Source organism: Oncorhynchus gorbuscha, linkage group LG10, assembly GCF_021184085.1.
Source record: "Oncorhynchus gorbuscha isolate QuinsamMale2020 ecotype Even-year linkage group LG10, OgorEven_v1.0, whole genome shotgun sequence".
Classification (NCBI taxonomy): domain Eukaryota; kingdom Metazoa; phylum Chordata; class Actinopteri; order Salmoniformes; family Salmonidae; genus Oncorhynchus; species Oncorhynchus gorbuscha.
In genome coordinates, this window is record NC_060182.1 from 98474108 (window position 1) to 98494053 (window position 19946).

Genomic DNA, 19946 nt, shown 5'->3' on the forward strand with positions numbered 1-19946 from the left:
GAACTTAATCAGAAGGTTATAATAATTAACATAGCAGGTTAGGAGAATTAGGTTGAGTTTAGGAAAGGGTTATTGTCGTAGTTTGCAAAAAAAAAAAAAATCCTGACGCTATTTGAACACAAGCAGCAGCCTTTGTTTTCAATAACGCAATTCTGCTTCAGGTGAAACCAACATCAGTGTGTTGCTAACAGCTTCACTTCATCAGTCTGATCGCGAACTCCACCGCCCTCTTTGAAAAACATACCAATCAGTTGTGCCACCAAAAAAATGAATATTTTCGATGGCACCAGAGTGGATGTCGAGGAGATGAAGATGGGTATCAGAAACGCCTCGGCCAGACTGAAGGCTGAGTTCAAAGCCATGCAGGTGAGGTGTATCGTGTTATTGGAAACTCACGTTGTTCTGCGGGGCAGGCCTGCCGGGTTTTGACTAGATGGGGAGTATGGCAGACGTAACTTTTTATAGCAGGTTAGGAGAACTTAATCAGAAGGTTATAATAATTAACATAGCAGGTTAGGAGAATTAGGTTGAGTTTAGGAAAGGGTTATTGTCGTAGTTTGCAAAAAAAAAAAAAATCCTGACGCTATTTGAACACAAGCAGCAGCCTTTGTTTTCAATAACGCAATTCTGCTTCAGGTGAAACCAACATCAGTGTGTTGCTAACAGCTTCACTTCATCAGTCTGATCGCGAACTCCACCGCCCTCTTTGAAAAACATACCAATCAGTTGTGCCACCAAAAAAATGAATATTTTCGATGGCACCAGATTTTCAGCTTAAGGCAAATTCTTAACTCCCTTACACAGGATACTCTGGAGGTCACAGGTCACGTAGCACAGAAGGTCATCGCCTCCTCCTTCATCATGCTGCTGCTGGGGAGTTCTGCCAGTTACCTGGTCAGGTAATCTATCCAATACAGCTGAAGAGGACACCCCTCTGAGTTCCTCTCTAGGTTTATTTCTAGGTTCCTGCCTAACTACTGTAGGTCCCCTTCTTCTAGGGAGGCTTGCTCTTTAGGGTGGGTATCTGTGTACTGCTGACGGAAAAATGATTTTTAAAATACATTTGATGTGATGTAGTTTTGGTTCCAGGCTCCGATTTCATATGTTTAGACGAGGAGTTCTCTTCTTTTCCTCAGGTATCTCACAGACCTAAAGCATGACAATGTGTGTCAGACACGCCGGCTACAGGAGTTACTGAGGGCCCGGGGGGTGGAGGAGCTCCCAGAGGCCTACAGGTGGGAAACCTGTAGGTCTCTTCAGATCCAGGCTGGGTATCTGTAGAGCACTTTGTGCCAACTACTGATGTAAAAGGAATTTATAAAGTACATTTGATTGATTGATTACAGAAAGAGGCTGGTGAGGACCAGGGGCTGGAGGATGACACAGAGGGAGCTGAGACGATGCCTGTGGGGAGGCACCATCCTGGGCTTCTACTGCCTGGTATGTGCCCTGGTCCTAGGGCTCGACCACCTCATCTACTCTGTCCTGCAGACGTCTCTGAGCTGGGCACAGGACATTCCTGAGGTGAAAACTACCATCTCACTCCGTGTGAAGGTTAGTATATTCAACAAAGACTTTTCTATCATGAGTCGGACGTGAAGAATTTACTCCAGACATCCAACACCCCTCCCCCCCCCCCAATAAAGAAGGAGATATCGCGGAAGGAGATCGGGTGCCTTATAAGGATCCGGTGACGAGGGGAAAATCTGCCGTTACTCATTGACTCTGGTACCCCGTCTATATATTATATATTATATATTATATATATAGTTACTCATTGATTCTGGCATCCCGTCTATATATTATATATTATATATATATAGTTACTCATTGACTCGGTACTGGTACCCTGTCTATATATTATATATTATATATATAGTTACTCATCGATTCTGGCATCCCGTGTATATATATATATATATATATATATATAGTTACTCATTGACTCGGTACTGGTACCCTGTCTATATATTATATATATAGTTACTCATTGATTCTGGTACCCTGTCTATATATATATATATATATATATAGTTACTCATTGATTCTGGTACCCTGTCTATATATTATATATATATAGTTACTCATTGATTCTGGTACCCTGTCTATATATTATATATATATATATATATAGTTACTCATTGACTCGGTACTGGTACCCTGTCTATATATTATATATATAGTTACTCATTGATTCTGGTACCCTGTCTATATATTATATATATATATATATAGTTACTCATTGACTCGGTACTGGTACCCTGTCTATATATTATATATATAGTTACTCATTGATTCTGGTACCCCGTGTATATATTATATATTATATATATAGTTACTCATTGACTCTGGTACCCTGTCTATATATTATATATATATATATATATAGTTACTCATTGACTCGGTACTGGTACCCTGTCTATATATTATATATATATATATAGTTACTCATTGATTCTGGCACCCCGTCTATATATTATATATTATATATATATAGTTACTCATTGACTCGGTACTGGTACCCTGTCTATATATTATATATATATATCGTTACTCATTGATTCTGGCACCCCGTCTATATATTATATATATAGTTACTCATCGATTCTGGCATCCCGTGTATATATTATATATATATATATATAGTTACTCATTGACTCGGTACTGGTACCCTGTCTATATATTATATATTATATATATAGTTACTCATCGATTCTGGCATCCCGTGTATATATTATATATATATATATATATAGTTACTCATTGACTCGGTACTGGTACCCTGTCTATATATTATATATATAGTTACTCATTGATTCTGGTACCCCGTGTATATATTATATATTATATATATAGTTACTCATTGACTCTGGTACCCTGTCTATATATTATATATATAGTTACTCATTGACTCTGGTACCCTGTCTATATATTATATATATATATAGTTACTCATTGACTCTGGTACCCTGTCTATATATTATATATATAGTTACTCATTGACTCTGGTACCCTGTCTATATATTATATATATATATATAGTTACTCATTGACTCTGGCACCCTGTCTATATATTATATATATAGTTACTCATTGACTCTGGTACCCTGTCTATATATTATATATATATAGTTACTCATTGACTCTGGCACCCTGTCTATATATTATATATATATAGTTACTCATTGACTCTGGCACCCTGTCTATATATTATATATATAGTTACTCATTGACTCTGGTACCCTGTCTATATATTATATATATATAGTTACTCATTGACTCGGTACTGGTACCCTGTCTATATATTATATATATATAGTTACTCATTGACTCTGGTACCCCGTGTATATATTATATATATATATTTATATATATATAGTTACTCATTGACTCTGGTACCCTGTCTATATATTATATATATAGTTACTCATTTACTCTGGTACCCTGTCTATATATTATATATATATATAGTTACTCATTGATTCTGGTACCCTGTCTATATATTATATATATAGTTACTCATTTACTCTGGCACCCTGTCTATATATTATATATATATCGTTACTCATTGACTCTGGTACCCTGTCTATATATTATATATATCGTTACTCATTGATTCTGGTACCCTGTCTATATATTATATATATAGTTACTTATTGACTCTGGTACCCTGTCTATATATTATATATATAGTTACTCATTGATTCTGGTACCCTGTCTATATATTATATATATAGTTACTCATTTACTCTGTTACCCTGTCTATATATTATATATATATAGTTACTCATTGACTCTGGTACCCTGTCTATATATTATATATATATAGTTACTCATTGACTCTGGTACCCTGTCTATATATTATATATATAGTTACTCATTGACTGGTTAGATTATCTGGTTAGATTATCTGGTTACGTAACCTGGTTAGATTATCTAGTTAGATTACCTGGTTAGATTACTTGGTTAGACTAACTGGGCACGTTACCTGGTTACGTTACCTGGTTACGCTACCTGGTTACGTTAACTGGTTACGCTACCTGGTTACGTTACCTGGTTACGTTACCTGGTTACGTTACCTGGTTACGTTACCTGGTTAGATTATCTGGTTACGTTACCTGGTTAGATTATCTGGTTACGTTACCTGGTTACGTTACCTGGTTACGCTACCTGGTTACGCTACCTGGTTACGTTACCTGGTTACGTTACCTGGTTACGTTACCTGGTTAGATTATCTGGTTACGTTACCTGGTTACGTTACCTGGTTACACTACATGGTTAGATTATCTGGTTACGTAACCTGGTTAGATTATCTAGTTAGATTACCTGGTTAGATTACTTGGTTAGACTACCTGGTTAGATTACCTGGTTATGTTACCTGGTTATATTACCTGTTTAGATTACCTGGTTACGTTACCTGGTTATATTATCTGGTTAGATTATCTGGTTACGTTATCTGGTTACACTACCTGGTTAGATTACCTGGGCACGTTACCTGGTTAGATTATCTGGTTATGTTACCTGGTTACGTTACCTGGTTAGATTATCTGGTTATGTTACCTGGTTACACTACCTGGTTAGATTATCTGGTTATGTTACCTGGTTACGTTACCTGGTTAGATTATCTGGTTATGTTACCTGGTTACACTACCTGGTTAGATTATCTGGTTATGTTACCTGGTTACACTACCTGGTTAGATTATCTGGTTACGTTACCTGGTTACACTACCTGGTTAGATTACCTGGGCACGTTACCTGGTTAGATTATCTGGTTAGATTACCTGGTTACACTACCTGGTTAGATTATCTGGTTACGTTACCTGGTTACGTTACCTGGTTAGATTATCTGGTTACGTATCCTGGTTACATTACCTGGTTAGATTATCTGGTTACGTTACCTGGTTACACTACCTGGTTAGATTACCTGGGCACGTTACCTGGTTAGATTATCTGGTTACGTTGCCTGGTTACGTTACCTGGTTAGATTATCTGGTTACGTTACCTGGTTAGATTACTTGGTTAGACTACCTGATTAGATTACCTGGTTATGTCACCTGGTTATATTACCTGTTTAGATTACCTGGTTACGTTACCTGGTTATATTACCTGTTTAGATTACCTGGTTACGTTACCTGGTTACGTTACCTGGTTACACTACCTGGTTAGATTACCTGGTTACACTACCTGGTTAGATTATCTGGTTACGTTACCTGGTTATGTTACCTGGTTAGATTATCTGGTTACGTTACCTGGTTATGTTACCTGGTTAGATTATCTGGTTAGATTATCTGGTTACGTTATCTGGTTACACTACCTGGTTAGATTACCTGGGCACGTTACCTGGTTAGATTATCTGGTTATGTTACCTGGTTACGTTACCTGGTTAGATTATCTGGTTATGTTACCTGGTTACACTACCTGGTTAGATTATCTGGTTATGTTACCTGGTTACGTTACCTGGTTAGATTATCTGGTTATGTTACCTGGTTACGTTACCTGGTTAGATTATCTGGTTACACTACCTGATTAGATTATCTGGTTATGTTACCTGGGCACGTTACCTGGTTAGATTATCTGGTTATGTTACCTGGTTACGTTACCTGGTTAGATTATCTGGTTAGATTACCTGTTTACGTTACCTGGTTACGTTACCTGGTTAGATTATCTGGTTATGTTACCTGTTTACGTTACCTGGTTACGTTACCTGGTTAGATTATCTGGTTATGTTACCTGTTTACACTACCTGGTTACGTTACCTGGTTAGATTATCTGGTTATGTTACCTGGTTACACTACCTGGTTACGTTACCTGGTTAGATTATCTGGTTATGTTACCTGGTTACACTACCTGGTTAGATTATCTGGTTACGTTACCTGGTTACACTACCTGGTTAGATTACCTGGTTACACTACCTGGTTACGTTACCTGGTTAGATTACCTGGTTAGATTATCTGGTTACGTTACCTGGTTAGATTATCTGGTTATGTTACCTGTTTACACTACCTGGTTAGATTACCTGGTTAGATTATCTGGTTACGTTACCTGGTTACACTACCTGGTTAGATTACCTGGTTACACTACCTGGTTAGATTACCTGGTTAGATTACCTGGTTAGATTATCTGGTTACGTTACCTGGTTAGATTACCTGGTTACACTACCTGGTTAGATTATCTGGTTACGTTACCTGGTTAGATTATCTGGTTACGTTACCTGGTTACGTTACCTGGTTAGATTACCTGGGCACGTTACCTGGTTACGTTACCTGGTTAGATTACCTGGGCACGTTACCTGGTTAGATTACCTGGGCACGTTACCTGGTTAGATTACCTGGGCACGTTACCTGGTTGGATTATCTGGTTAGATTATCTGGTTACGTTACCTGGTTAGATTATCTGGTTACGTTACCTGGTTACGCTACCTGGTTACGTTACCTGGTTAGATTATCTGGTTACACTACCTGGTTACGTTACCTGGTTAGATTATCTGGTTACGTTACCTGGTTAGATTATCTGGTTACGTTACCTGGTTACGTTACCTGGTTAGATTATCTGGTTACGTTACCTGGTTATGTTACCTGGTTAGATTATCTGGTTACGTTACCTGGTTAGATTACCTGGTTACGTTACCTGGTTAGATTATCTGGTTACGTTACCTGGTTAGATTATCTGGTTACGTTACCTGGTTACGTTACCTGGTTAGATTATCTGGTTACGTTACCTGGTTATGTTACCTGGTTAGATTATCTGGTTACGTTACCTGGTTACGTTACCTGGTTACGTTACCTGGTTACGTTACCTGTTTACGTTACCTGGTTACATTACGTGGTTAGGTTACGTGGTTAGGTTACGTGGTTAGATTACCTGGTTAGATTACCTGGTTAGATTACCTGGTTAGATTACCTGGTTACGTTACCTGGTTACGTTACCTGGTTACGTTACCTGGTTACATTACCTGGTTACGTTACCTGGTTACGTTACCTGGTTACGTTACGTGGTTAGGTTACGTGGTTACGTTACGTGGTTAGGTTACCTAGTTAGATTACCTGGTTAGATTACCTGGTTAGATTACCTGGTTACATTACCTGGTTATATTACCTGGTTACGTTACCTGGTTAGATTATCTGGTTACGTTACCTGGTTAGATTATCTGGTTACGTTACCTGGTTAGATTATCTGATTATGTTACCTGGTTACACTACCTGGTTAGATTATCTGGTCATGTTACCTGGTTACACTACCTGGTTAGATTATCTGGTTACACTACCTGGTTAGATTACCTGGTTACACTACCTGGTTAGATTACCTGGTTAGATTACCTGGTTAGATTATCTGGTTACACTACCTGGTTAGATTATCTGGTTACGTTACCTGGTTAGATTATCTGGTTACGTTACCTGGTTACGTTACCTGGTTAGATTACCTGGTTAGATTACCTGGTTACACTACCTGGTTAGATTATCTGGTTACGTTACCTGGTTACGTTACCTGGTTAGATTACCTGGTTAGATTACCTGGGCACGTTACCTGGTTACGTTACCTGGTTAGATTACCTGGGCACGTTACCTGGTTAGATTACCTGGGCACGTTACCTGGTTGGATTATCTGGTTAGATTATCTGGTTACGTTACCTGGTTACGTTACCTGGTTACGCTACCTGGTTACGCTACCTGGTTACGTTACCTGGTTAGATTATCAGGTTACACTACCTGGTTACGTTACCTGGTTAGATTATCTGGTTACGTTACCTGGTAACACTACCTGGTTAGATTATCTGGTTACGTTACCTGGTTATGTTACCTGGTTAGATTATCTGGTTATGTTACCTGGTTACGTTACCTGGTTACGTTACCTGGTTACGTTACCTGGTTACGTTACCTGGTTACGTTACGTGGTTAGGTTACCTGGTTACGTTACCTGGTTACGTTACGTGGTTAGGTTATGTGGTTACGTTACGTGGTTAGGTTACCTGGTTAGATTACCTGGTTAGATTACCTGGTTAGATTACCTGGTTAGATTACCTGGTTAGGTTACCTGGTTACGTTACCTGGTTAGATTACCTGGTTAGATTACCTGGTTAGATTACCTGGTTACGTTACCTGGTTACGTTACCTGGTTAGGTTACCTGGTTAGATTACCTGGTTAGATTACCTGGTTAGATTACCTGGTTAGATTACCTGGTTACGTTACCTGGTTACGTTACCTGGTTACGTTACCTGGTTACACTACCTGGGCACATTATCTGGTTACGTTACCTGGTTACGTTACCTGGTTAGATTATCTGGTTACGTTACCTGGTTACGTTACGTGGTTAGGTTACCTGGTTACGTTACCTGGTTACGTTACGTGGTTAGGTTATGTGGTTACGTTACGTGGTTAGGTTACCTGGTTAGATTACCTGGTTAGATTACCTGGTTAGATTACCTGGTTAGATTACCTGGTTAGGTTACCTGGTTAGATTACCTGGTTAGATTACCTGGTTATGTTACCTGGTTAGATTATCTGGTTATGTTACCTGGTTACGTTACCTGGTTACGTTACCTGGTTACGTTACCTGGTTACGTTACGTGGTTAGGTTACCTGGTTACGTTACCTGGTTACGTTACGTGGTTAGGTTATGTGGTTACGTTACGTGGTTAGGTTACCTGGTTAGATTACCTGGTTAGATTACCTGGTTAGATTACCTGGTTAGATTACCTGGTTAGGTTACCTGGTTACGTTACCTGGTTAGATTACCTGGTTAGATTACCTGGTTAGATTACCTGGTTACGTTACCTGGTTACACTACCTGGGCACATTATCTGGTTACGTTACCTGGTTACGTTACCTGGTTAGATTATCTGGTTACGTTACCTGGTTAGATTATCTGGTTACGTTACCTGGTTAGATTACCTGGTTATGTTACCTGGTTACGTTACCTGGTTACGTTACCTGGTTACGTTACCTGGTTACACTACCTGGTTACACTGCATGGTTAGATTACTTGGTTACATTACCTGGTTAGATTACCTGGTTATGTTACCTGGTTATATTACCTGGTTAGATTACTTGGTTACACTACCTGGTTAGATTATCTGGTTATGTTACCTGGTTACACTACCTGGTTAGATTATCTGGTTATGTTACCTGGTTAGATTACCTGGTTATGTTACCTGGTTACGTTACCTGGTTACGTTACCTGGTTAGATTATCTGGTTACGTTACCTGGTTACGTTACCTGGTTACGTTACCTGGTTAGACTACCTGGTTACGTTACCTGGTTAGATTATCTGGTTATGTTACCTGGTTACACTACCTGGTTAGATTATCTGGTTACGTTACCTGGTTACACTACCTGGTTACACTACCTGGTTAGATTATCTGGTTACGTTACCTGGTTACGTTACCTGGTTAGATTATCTGGTTACGTTACCTGGTTAGATTATCTGGTTACGTTACCTGGTTACGTTACCTGGTTAGATTATCTGGTTACGTTACCTGGTTACGTTACCTGGTTAGATTATCTGGTTACGTTACCTGGTTAGATTATCTGGTTACGTTACCTGGTTAGATTATCTGGTTACGTTACCTGGTTAGATTATCTGGTTACGTTACCTGGTTAGATTATCTGGTTACACTACATGGTTAGATTATCTGGTTACGTTACCTGGTTAGATTATCTGGTTACGTTACCTGGTTAGATTATCTGGTTAGATTATCTGGTTACGTTACCTGGTTACGTTACCTGGTTAGATTATCTGGTTACGTTACCTGGTTAGATTATCTGGTTACGTTACCTGGTTACGTTACCTGGTTACGTTACCTGGTTACACTACCTGGTTACACTGCATGGTTAGATTACTTGGTTACATTACCTGGTTAGATTACCTGGTTATGTTACCTGGTTATATTACCTGGTTAGATTACCTGGTTATGTTACCTGGTTAGATTACCTGGTTAGATTACTTGGTTACACTACCTGGTTAGATTATCTGGTTATGTTACCTGGTTAGATTACCTGGTTATGTTACCTGGTTAGATTACCTGGTTAGATTACCTGGTTACACTACCTGGTTAGATTATCTGGTTATGTTACCTGGTTAGATTACCTGGTTAGGTTACCTGGTTACGTTACCTGGTTAGATTACCTGGTTAGATTACCTGGTTAGATTACCTGGTTACGTTACCTGGTTACACTACCTGGGCACATTATCTGGTTACGTTACCTGGTTACGTTACCTGGTTAGATTATCTGGTTACGTTACCTGGTTAGATTATCTGGTTACGTTACCTGGTTAGATTACCTGGTTATGTTACCTGGTTACGTTACCTGGTTACGTTACCTGGTTACACTACCTGGTTACACTACCTGGTTACACTGCATGGTTAGATTACTTGGTTACATTACCTGGTTAGATTACCTGGTTATGTTACCTGGTTATATTACCTGGTTAGATTACTTGGTTACACTACCTGGTTAGATTATCTGGTTATGTTACCTGGTTACACTACCTGGTTAGATTATCTGGTTATGTTACCTGGTTAGATTACCTGGTTATGTTACCTGGTTACGTTACCTGGTTACGTTACCTGGTTAGATTATCTGGTTACGTTACCTGGTTACGTTACCTGGTTACGTTACCTGGTTAGACTACCTGGTTACGTTACCTGGTTAGATTATCTGGTTATGTTACCTGGTTACACTACCTGGTTAGATTATCTGGTTACGTTACCTGGTTACACTACCTGGTTACACTACCTGGTTAGATTATCTGGTTACGTTACCTGGTTACGTTACCTGGTTAGATTATCTGGTTACGTTACCTGGTTAGGTTACCTGGTTACGTTACCTGGTTAGATTACCTGGTTAGATTACCTGGTTAGATTACCTGGTTACGTTACCTGGTTACACTACCTGGGCACATTATCTGGTTACGTTACCTGGTTACGTTACCTGGTTAGATTATCTGGTTACGTTACCTGGTTAGATTATCTGGTTACGTTACCTGGTTAGATTATCTGGTTACGTTACCTGGTTACGTTACCTGGTTACGTTACCTGGTTAGACTACCTGGTTACGTTACCTGGTTAGATTATCTGGTTATGTTACCTGGTTACACTACCTGGTTAGATTATCTGGTTACGTTACCTGGTTACACTACCTGGTTACACTACCTGGTTAGATTATCTGGTTACGTTACCTGGTTACGTTACCTGGTTAGATTATCTGGTTACGTTACCTGGTTAGATTATCTGGTTACGTTACCTGGTTACGTTACCTGGTTAGATTATCTGGTTACGTTACCTGGTTACGTTACCTGGTTAGATTATCTGGTTACGTTACCTGGTTAGATTATCTGGTTACGTTACCTGGTTAGATTATCTGGTTACGTTACCTGGTTAGATTATCTGGTTACGTTACCTGGTTAGATTATCTGGTTACTGGTTACTACATGGTTAGATTATCTGGTTACGTTACCTGGTTAGATTATCTGGTTACGTTACCTGGTTAGATTATCTGGTTAGATTATCTGGTTACGTTACCTGGTTACGTTACCTGGTTAGATTATCTGGTTACGTTACCTGGTTAGATTATCTGGTTACGTTACCTGGTTACGTTACCTGGTTACGTTACCTGGTTACACTACCTGGTTACACTGCATGGTTAGATTACTTGGTTACATTACCTGGTTAGATTACCTGGTTATGTTACCTGGTTATATTACCTGGTTAGATTACCTGGTTATGTTACCTGGTTAGATTACCTGGTTAGATTACTTGGTTACACTACCTGGTTAGATTATCTGGTTATGTTACCTGGTTAGATTACCTGGTTATGTTACCTGGTTAGATTACCTGGTTAGATTACCTGGTTACACTACCTGGTTAGATTATCTGGTTATGTTACCTGGTTACACTACCTGGTTAGATTATCTGGTTATGTTACCTGGTTAGATTACCTGGTTATGTTACCTGGTTAGATTATCTGGTTACGTTACCTGGTTACGTTACCTGGTTACGTTACCTGGTTACACTACCTGGTTACACTGCATGGTTAGATTACTTGGTTACATTACCTGGTTAGATTACCTGGTTATGTTACCTGGTTATATTACCTGGTTAGATTACCTGGTTATGTTACCTGGTTAGATTACCTGGTTAGATTACTTGGTTACACTACCTGGTTAGATTATCTGGTTATGTTACCTGGTTAGATTACCTGGTTATGTTACCTGGTTAGATTATCTGGTTATATTACCTGGTTAGATTACCTGGTTATGTTACCTGGTTAGATTACCTGGTTAGATTACCTGGTTACACTACCTGGTTAGATTATCTGGTTATGTTACCTGGTTACACTACCTGGTTAGATTATCTGGTTATGTTACCTGGATACGTTACCTGGTTAGATTATCTGGTTATGTTACCTGGTTACACTACCTGGTTAGATTATCTGGTTATGTTACCTGGTTACGTTACCTGGTTATGTTACCTGGTTACGTTACCTGGTTAGATTATCTGGTTATGTTACCTGGTTACGTTATCTGGTTACACTACCTGGTTAGACTACCTGGTTACGTTACCTGGTTAGATTATCTGGTTATGTTACCTGGTTAGATTACCTGGTTATGTTACCTGGTTAGATTACCTGGTTAGATTACCTGGTTACACTACCTGGTTAGATTATCTGGTTATGTTACCTGGTTAGATTACCTGGTTAGATTATCTGGTTACGTTACCTGGTTAGATTATCTGGTTATGTTACCTGGTTATGTTACCTGGTTACACTACCTGGTTACACTGCATGGTTAGATTATCTGGTTACGTTACCTGGTTACACTACCTGGTTAGATTACCTGGTTACGTTACCTGGTTACACTACCTGGTTAGATTACCTGGTTAGATTATCTGGTTACGTTACCTGGTTACACTACCTGGTTAGATTACCTGGTTACGTTACCTGGTTACACTACCTGGTTAGATTACCTGGTTAGATTATCTGGTTACGTTACCTGGTTACACTACCTGGTTAGATTACCTGGTTACGTTACCTGGTTAGATTATCTGGTTAGATTACCTGGTTAGATTATCTGGTTAGATTACCTGGTTAGATTACCTGGTTACGTTACCTGGTTAGATTATCTGGTTAGATTACCTGGTTAGATTTTCTGGTTAGATTACCTGGTTAGATTATCTGGTTACGTTACCTGGTTAGATTATCTGGTTAGATTACCTGGTTAGATTATCTGGTTACACTACCTGGTTAGATTACCTGGTTACGTTACCTGGTTAGATTATCTGGTTATGTTACCTGGTTACGTTACCTGGTTAGATTATCTGGTTACGTTACCTGGTTACGTTACCTGGTTAGATTATCTGGTCATGTTACCTGGTTAGATTATCTGGTTAGATTACCTGGTTAGATTATCTGGTTAGATTACCTGGTTAGATTACCTGGTTACGTTACCTGGTTAGATTATCTGGTTAGATTATCTGGTTAGATTACCTGGTTAGATTATCTGGTTAGATTACCTGGTTATATTATCTGGTTAGATTATCTGGTTAGATTATCTGGTTAGATTACCTGGTTAGATTATCTGGTTAGATTATCTGGTTAGATTATCTGGTTAGATTACCTGGTTAGATTATCTGGTTAGATTATCTGGTTAGATTATCTGGTTAGATTATCTGGTTAGATTATCTGGTTAGATTATCTGGTTAGATTATCTGGTTAGATTATCTGGTTAGATTACCTGGTTAGATTATCTGGTTAGATTACCTGGTTAGATTATCTGGTTACGTTACCTGGTTAGATTATCTGGTTAGATTACCTGGTTAGATTATCTGGTTACACTACCTGGTTAGATTACCTGGTTACGTTACCTGGTTAGATTATCTGGTTATGTTACCTGGTTACGTTACCTGGTTAGATTATCTGGTTAGATTATCTGGTTATGTTACCTGGTTACGTTACCTGGTTAGATTATCTGGTTAGATTATCTGGTTAGATTACCTGGTTAGATTATCTGGTTAGATTACCTGGTTAGATTATCTGGTTAGATTACCTGGTTAGATTATCTGGTTACGTTACCTGGTTGGATTATCTGGTTAGATTACCTGGTTAGATTATCTGGTTACACTACCTGGTTAGATTACCTGGTTACGTTACCTGGTTAGATTATCTGGTTATGTTACCTGGTTACGTTACCTGGTTAGATTATCTGGTTACGTTACCTGGTTAGATTATCTGGTCATGTTACCTGGTTAGATTATCTGGTTAGATTACCTGGTTAGATTATCTGGTTACGTTACCTGGTTACACTACCTGGTTACACTGCATGGTTAGATTACTTGGTTACACTGCATGGTTAGATTACTTGGTTACATTACCTGGTTAGATTACCTGGTTATGTTACCTGGTTATATTACCTGGTTAGATTACCTGGTTATGTTACCTGGTTAGATTACCTGGTTAGATTACCTGGTTATGTTACCTGGTTACACTACCTGGTTAGATTATCTGGTTATGTTACCTGGTTATATTACCTGGTTAGATTACCTGGTTAGATTACTTGGTTACACTACCTGGTTAGATTACCTGGTTACGCTACCTGGTTACGTTACCTGGTTAGATTATCTGGTTACGTTACCTGGTTACGTTACCTGGTTAGATTACCTGGTTAGATTACCTGGTTAGATTACCTGGTTACGTTACCTGGTTACGTTACCTGGTTAGGTTACCTGGTTAGATTACCTGGTTAGATTACCTGGTTAGATTACCTGGTTAGATTACCTGGTTACGTTACCTGGTTACGTTACCTGGTTACACTACCTGGGCACATTATCTGGTTACGTTACCTGGTTACGTTACCTGGTTACGTTACCTGGTTAGATTATCTGGTTACGTTACCTGGTTAGATTATCTGGTTACGTTACCTGGTTAGATTACCTGGTTATGTTACCTGGTTACGTTACCTGGTTACGTTACCTGGTTACGTTACCTGGTTACACTACCTGGTTACACTGCATGGTTAGATTACTTGGTTACATTACCTGGTTAGATTACCTGGTTATGTTACCTGGTTATATTACCTGGTTAGATTACTTGGTTACACTACCTGGTTAGATTATCTGGTTATGTTACCTGGTTACACTACCTGGTTAGATTATCTGGTTATGTTACCTGGTTAGATTACCTGGTTATGTTACCTGGTTACGTTACCTGGTTAGATTATCTGGTTACGTTACCTGGTTACGTTACCTGGTTACGTTACCTGGTTACGTTACCTGGTTAGACTACCTGGTTACGTTACCTGGTTAGATTATCTGGTTATGTTACCTGGTTACACTACCTGGTTAGATTATCTGGTTACGTTACCTGGTTACACTACCTGGTTACACTACCTGGTTAGATTATCTGGTTACGTTACCTGGTTACGTTACCTGGTTAGATTATCTGGTTACGTTACCTGGTTACGTTACCTGGTTACGTTACCTGGTTAGATTATCTGGTTACGTTACCTGGTTAGATTATCTGGTTACGTTACCTGGTTAGATTATCTGGTTACGTTACCTGGTTAGATTATCTGGTTACGTTACCTGGTTAGATTATCTGGTTACACTACATGGTTAGATTATCTGGTTACGTTACCTGGTTAGATTATCTGGTTACGTTACCTGGTTAGATTATCTGGTTAGATTATCTGGTTACGTTACCTGGTTACGTTACCTGGTTAGATTATCTGGTTACGTTACCTGGTTAGATTATCTGGTTACGTTACCTGGTTAGATTACCTGGTTACGTTACCTGGTTACACTACCTGGTTACACTGCATGGTTAGATTACTTGGTTACATTACCTGGTTAGATTACCTGGTTATGTTACCTGGTTATGTTACCTGGTTAGATTATCTGGTTACGTTACCTGGTTACGTTACCTGGTTACGTTACCTGGTTACACTACCTGGTTACACTGCATGGTTAGATTACTTGGTTACATTACCTGGTTAGATTACCTGGTTATGTTACCTGGTTATATTACCTGGTTAGATTACCTGGTTATGTTACCTGGTTAGATTACCTGGTTAGATTACTTGGTTACACTACCTGGTTAGATTATCTGGTTATGTTATCTGGTTAGATTACCTGGTTATGTTACCTGGTTAGATTATCTGGTTATGTTACCTGGTTAGATTATCTGGTTATATTACCTGGTTAGATTACCTGGTTATGTTACCTGGTTAGATTACCTGGTTAGATTACCTGGTTACACTACCTGGTTAGATTATCTGGTTATGTTACCTGGTTACACTACCTGGTTAGATTATCTGGTTATGTTACCTGGTTACGTTACCTGGTTAGATTATCTGGTTATGTTACCTGGTTACGTTACCTGGTTATGTTACCTGGTTACGTTACCTGGTTAGATTATCTGGTTATGTTACCTGGTTACGTTATCTGGTTACACTACCTGGTTAGACTACCTGGTTACGTTACCTGGTTAGATTATCTGGTTATGTTACCTGGTTAGATTACCTGGTTATGTTACCTGGTTAGATTACCTGGTTAGATTACCTGGTTACACTACCTGGTTAGATTATCTGGTTATGTTACCTGGTTAGATTACCTGGTTAGATTATCTGGTTACGTTACCTGGTTAGATTATCTGGTTATGTTACCTGGTTATGTTACCTGGTTACACTACCTGGTTACACTGCATGGTTAGATTATCTGGTTACGTTACCTGGTTACACTACCTGGTTAGATTACCTGGTTATGTTACCTGGTTACACTACCTGGTTAGATTACCTGGTTAGATTATCTGGTTACGTTACCTGGTTACACTACCTGGTTAGATTACCTGGTTAGATTATCTGGTTACGTTACCTGGTTACACTACCTGGTTAGATTACCTGGTTACGTTACCTGGTTACACTACCTGGTTAGATTACCTGGTTAGATTATCTGGTTAGATTACCTGGTTACACTACCTGGTTAGATTACCTGGTTACGTTACCTGGTTAGATTATCTGGTTAGATTACCTGGTTAGATTATCTGGTTACGTTACCTGGTTAGATTATCTGGTTAGATTACCTGGTTAGATTATCTGGTTAGATTACCTGGTTAGATTATCTGGTTACGTTACCTGGTTAGATTATCTGGTTAGATTACCTGGTTAGATTATCTGGTTACACTACCTGGTTAGATTACCTGGTTACGTTACCTGGTTAGATTATCTGGTTATGTTACCTGGTTACATTACCTGGTTAGATTATCTGGTTACGTTACCTGGTTACGTTACCTGGTTAGATTATCTGGTCATGTTACCTGGTTAGATTATCTGGTTAGATTACCTGGTTAGATTACCTGGTTACGTTACCTGGTTAGATTATCTGGTTAGATTATCTGGTTAGATTACCTGGTTAGATTATCTGGTTAGATTACCTGGTTAGATTATCTGGTTATGTTACCTGGTTACGTTACCTGGTTACACTACCTGGTTAGATTATCTGGTTATGTTACCTGGTTATATTACCTGGTTAGATTACCTGGTTAGATTACTTGGTTACACTACCTGGTTAGATTACCTGGTTACGCTACCTGGTTACGTTACCTGGTTAGATTATCTGGTTACGTTACCTGGTTAGATTATCTGGTTACGTTACCTGGTTAGATTATCTGGTTACGTTACCTGGTTAGATTATCTGGTTACGTTACCTGGTTAGATTATCTGGTTACGTTACCTGGTTAGATTATCTGGTTACGTTACCTGGTTACGTTACCTGGTTAGATTATCTGGTTACGCTACCTGGTTACGTTACCTGGTTAGATTATCTGGTTACGTTACCTGGTTAGATTATCTGGTTACGTTACCTGGTTACGTTACCTGGTTACGTTACCTGGTTAGATTATCTGGTTACGTTACCTGGTTACGTTACCCGGTTACGTTACCTGGTTACGTTACCCGGTTACGTTACCCGGTTCAACAGTTTCAGCTGTATTACCATCCACAATGCTCCACCCTCTGTCTCTGTTTTTAGATTACAGCCCTAATCATTGGCTTTATCCGTGAACCTGCGGGAGAAATGAACAAAGAGTATCGCTACAGGATCCTGCTGTTGCCCCCGGACTGCGTACGTCCCCTGTCCCCCCCAGACCCGTCTGTCCTCTCTACCACCGCAGCCCTCTTCCTCACCGCCCTGGTCATGATTCTGGGAGAGGTGAGAGGTGGTCCTGTGTAGCTCTTTTGTTTGCTGCCACCCATTTGAAAACGTTACTACTCTACGTAACGTTTGGATAAAAAGCTTCTGCAAATGCCATGTATCATATTACGATGTTATTATGTCAGGTGTTCTCCAGGAGGATCAGGAGGAAGATCTGCTCGTCCTTCTACAGAGACAGAGAGGAGGAACGAGCCTTGTACCTGCGGGACAAGATTCTATTAAAGCTGGAGGATGAGGGAAATATTTCCTAGATTGGTGTATGGAATTAGTATTTTTTTGGTTATTTCACATCTTCATGATGTCCATTCTTTAGATCAATCAATTATTGAATGAATCAATAATGTGATTATGATACAGGAAGTAAAATTGAAATCTACTTTATAGAAACTGGAAGGCGGATCAGACCATAAACCTCGGGAACACGATTCTACTGCAGACCAACGATGACTAGAAATGAACACGATTCTACTGCAGACCAACGATGACTAGAAATGAACAAGATTCTACATATACATTAATCAATCAATCATGTCAATAAGATAATTGACTGTAAATCTTATTAAAATCAGCATTACCTATCCATCTGACTCTGTTTTCAATGTCATCATAGGGAAGCACACCAACTGGAAATACCCTGTCTACCATTACACCAAAAAGTGTTGGTTATTTATCAAACATATTAATCACTACACCAAACAGCACCAGTTATTTATAAAACATATTAATGATTACACTGCGGGAGAAAATTATGACAGTTCAGGAACAAGGAGCTTGTTTCGAGGCTGCCTGTATATGGCCCTGTTGGGTCCCAGTTTATATCAAGCCTACTACATGGCCCTGTTGGGTCCCAGTTTATATCAAGCCTACTACATGGCCCTGTTGGGTCCCAGTTTATATCAAGTGGCTCTTATAGCAAGGTATTTACATTGGACTTACAGAATGGCTTAAAAATCCTTATTTAACCCGTCTCCTCCCCTTCATCTACACTGATTTGAAGTGGATTTAACAAGTGACAGCAATACGGGATCATAGCTTTCACCTGGATTCACCTGGTCAGTCTATGTCATGGAAAGAGCAGATGTTCCTAATGTTTTGGAAATACTCAGTTTACATATTGTAACATACTGTATTCTCCCAATCAGTTGTCTGGAAAATAGTCAAATGAATCAACTCAAGGTAGTTCGATAATATAATTGCACAAACACCAAATAGACATGCAGTTTCAAGAACTTTCCAAATAGCTAGGCTAATAGTAACATTAAACATCGTAGAGCATATTATGTTTGGGCATCTAGCTCATTAGGATCATGCAAAGAGGATAACCAGCATCAGTGAGTATTAACATGACTTATTAAAAACATGACTTATTAAAAACATGACTTATTAAAAACATGACTGGTATTAAAAACATGACTTATTAAAAACATGACTGTTATTAAAAACATGACTTATTAAAAACATGACTGTTATTAAAAACATGACTGTTATTAAAAACATGACTGTTATTAAAAACATGACTGTTATTAAAAACATGACTGTTATTAAAACATGACTGTTACTAAAAACATGACTGTTATTAAAAACATGACTCTTACTAAAAACATGACTCTTACTAAAAACATGACTCTTACTAAAAACATGACTGTAATTAAAAATAAGATAAACACAATTGGATCTATTTATAAAATGTACCAGGGGTGCAACTTTCCCTGGGGACGGGGGAGAGGGGGTCATGTCTCCCCAAC

The 19946-nt window shown here is 38.9% G+C and overlaps 1 protein-coding gene across 1 annotated transcript; it reads left to right on the forward strand.

The window, feature by feature from the left end:
- Positions 1 to 267: 267 nt before the first annotated feature.
- LOC124047012 (osteoclast stimulatory transmembrane protein-like) lies at positions 268 to 18726 on the forward strand. The gene is made up of 7 exons (XM_046367756.1): positions 268 to 366; positions 805 to 899; positions 1137 to 1235; positions 1347 to 1554; positions 18019 to 18198; positions 18327 to 18458; positions 18586 to 18726. Exons 1-6 carry the CDS (start codon positions 268 to 270, stop codon positions 18450 to 18452), a joined length of 807 nt encoding a protein of 268 aa, XP_046223712.1. The 3' UTR covers positions 18453 to 18458; positions 18586 to 18726.
- Positions 18727 to 19946: the final 1220 nt, after the last annotated feature.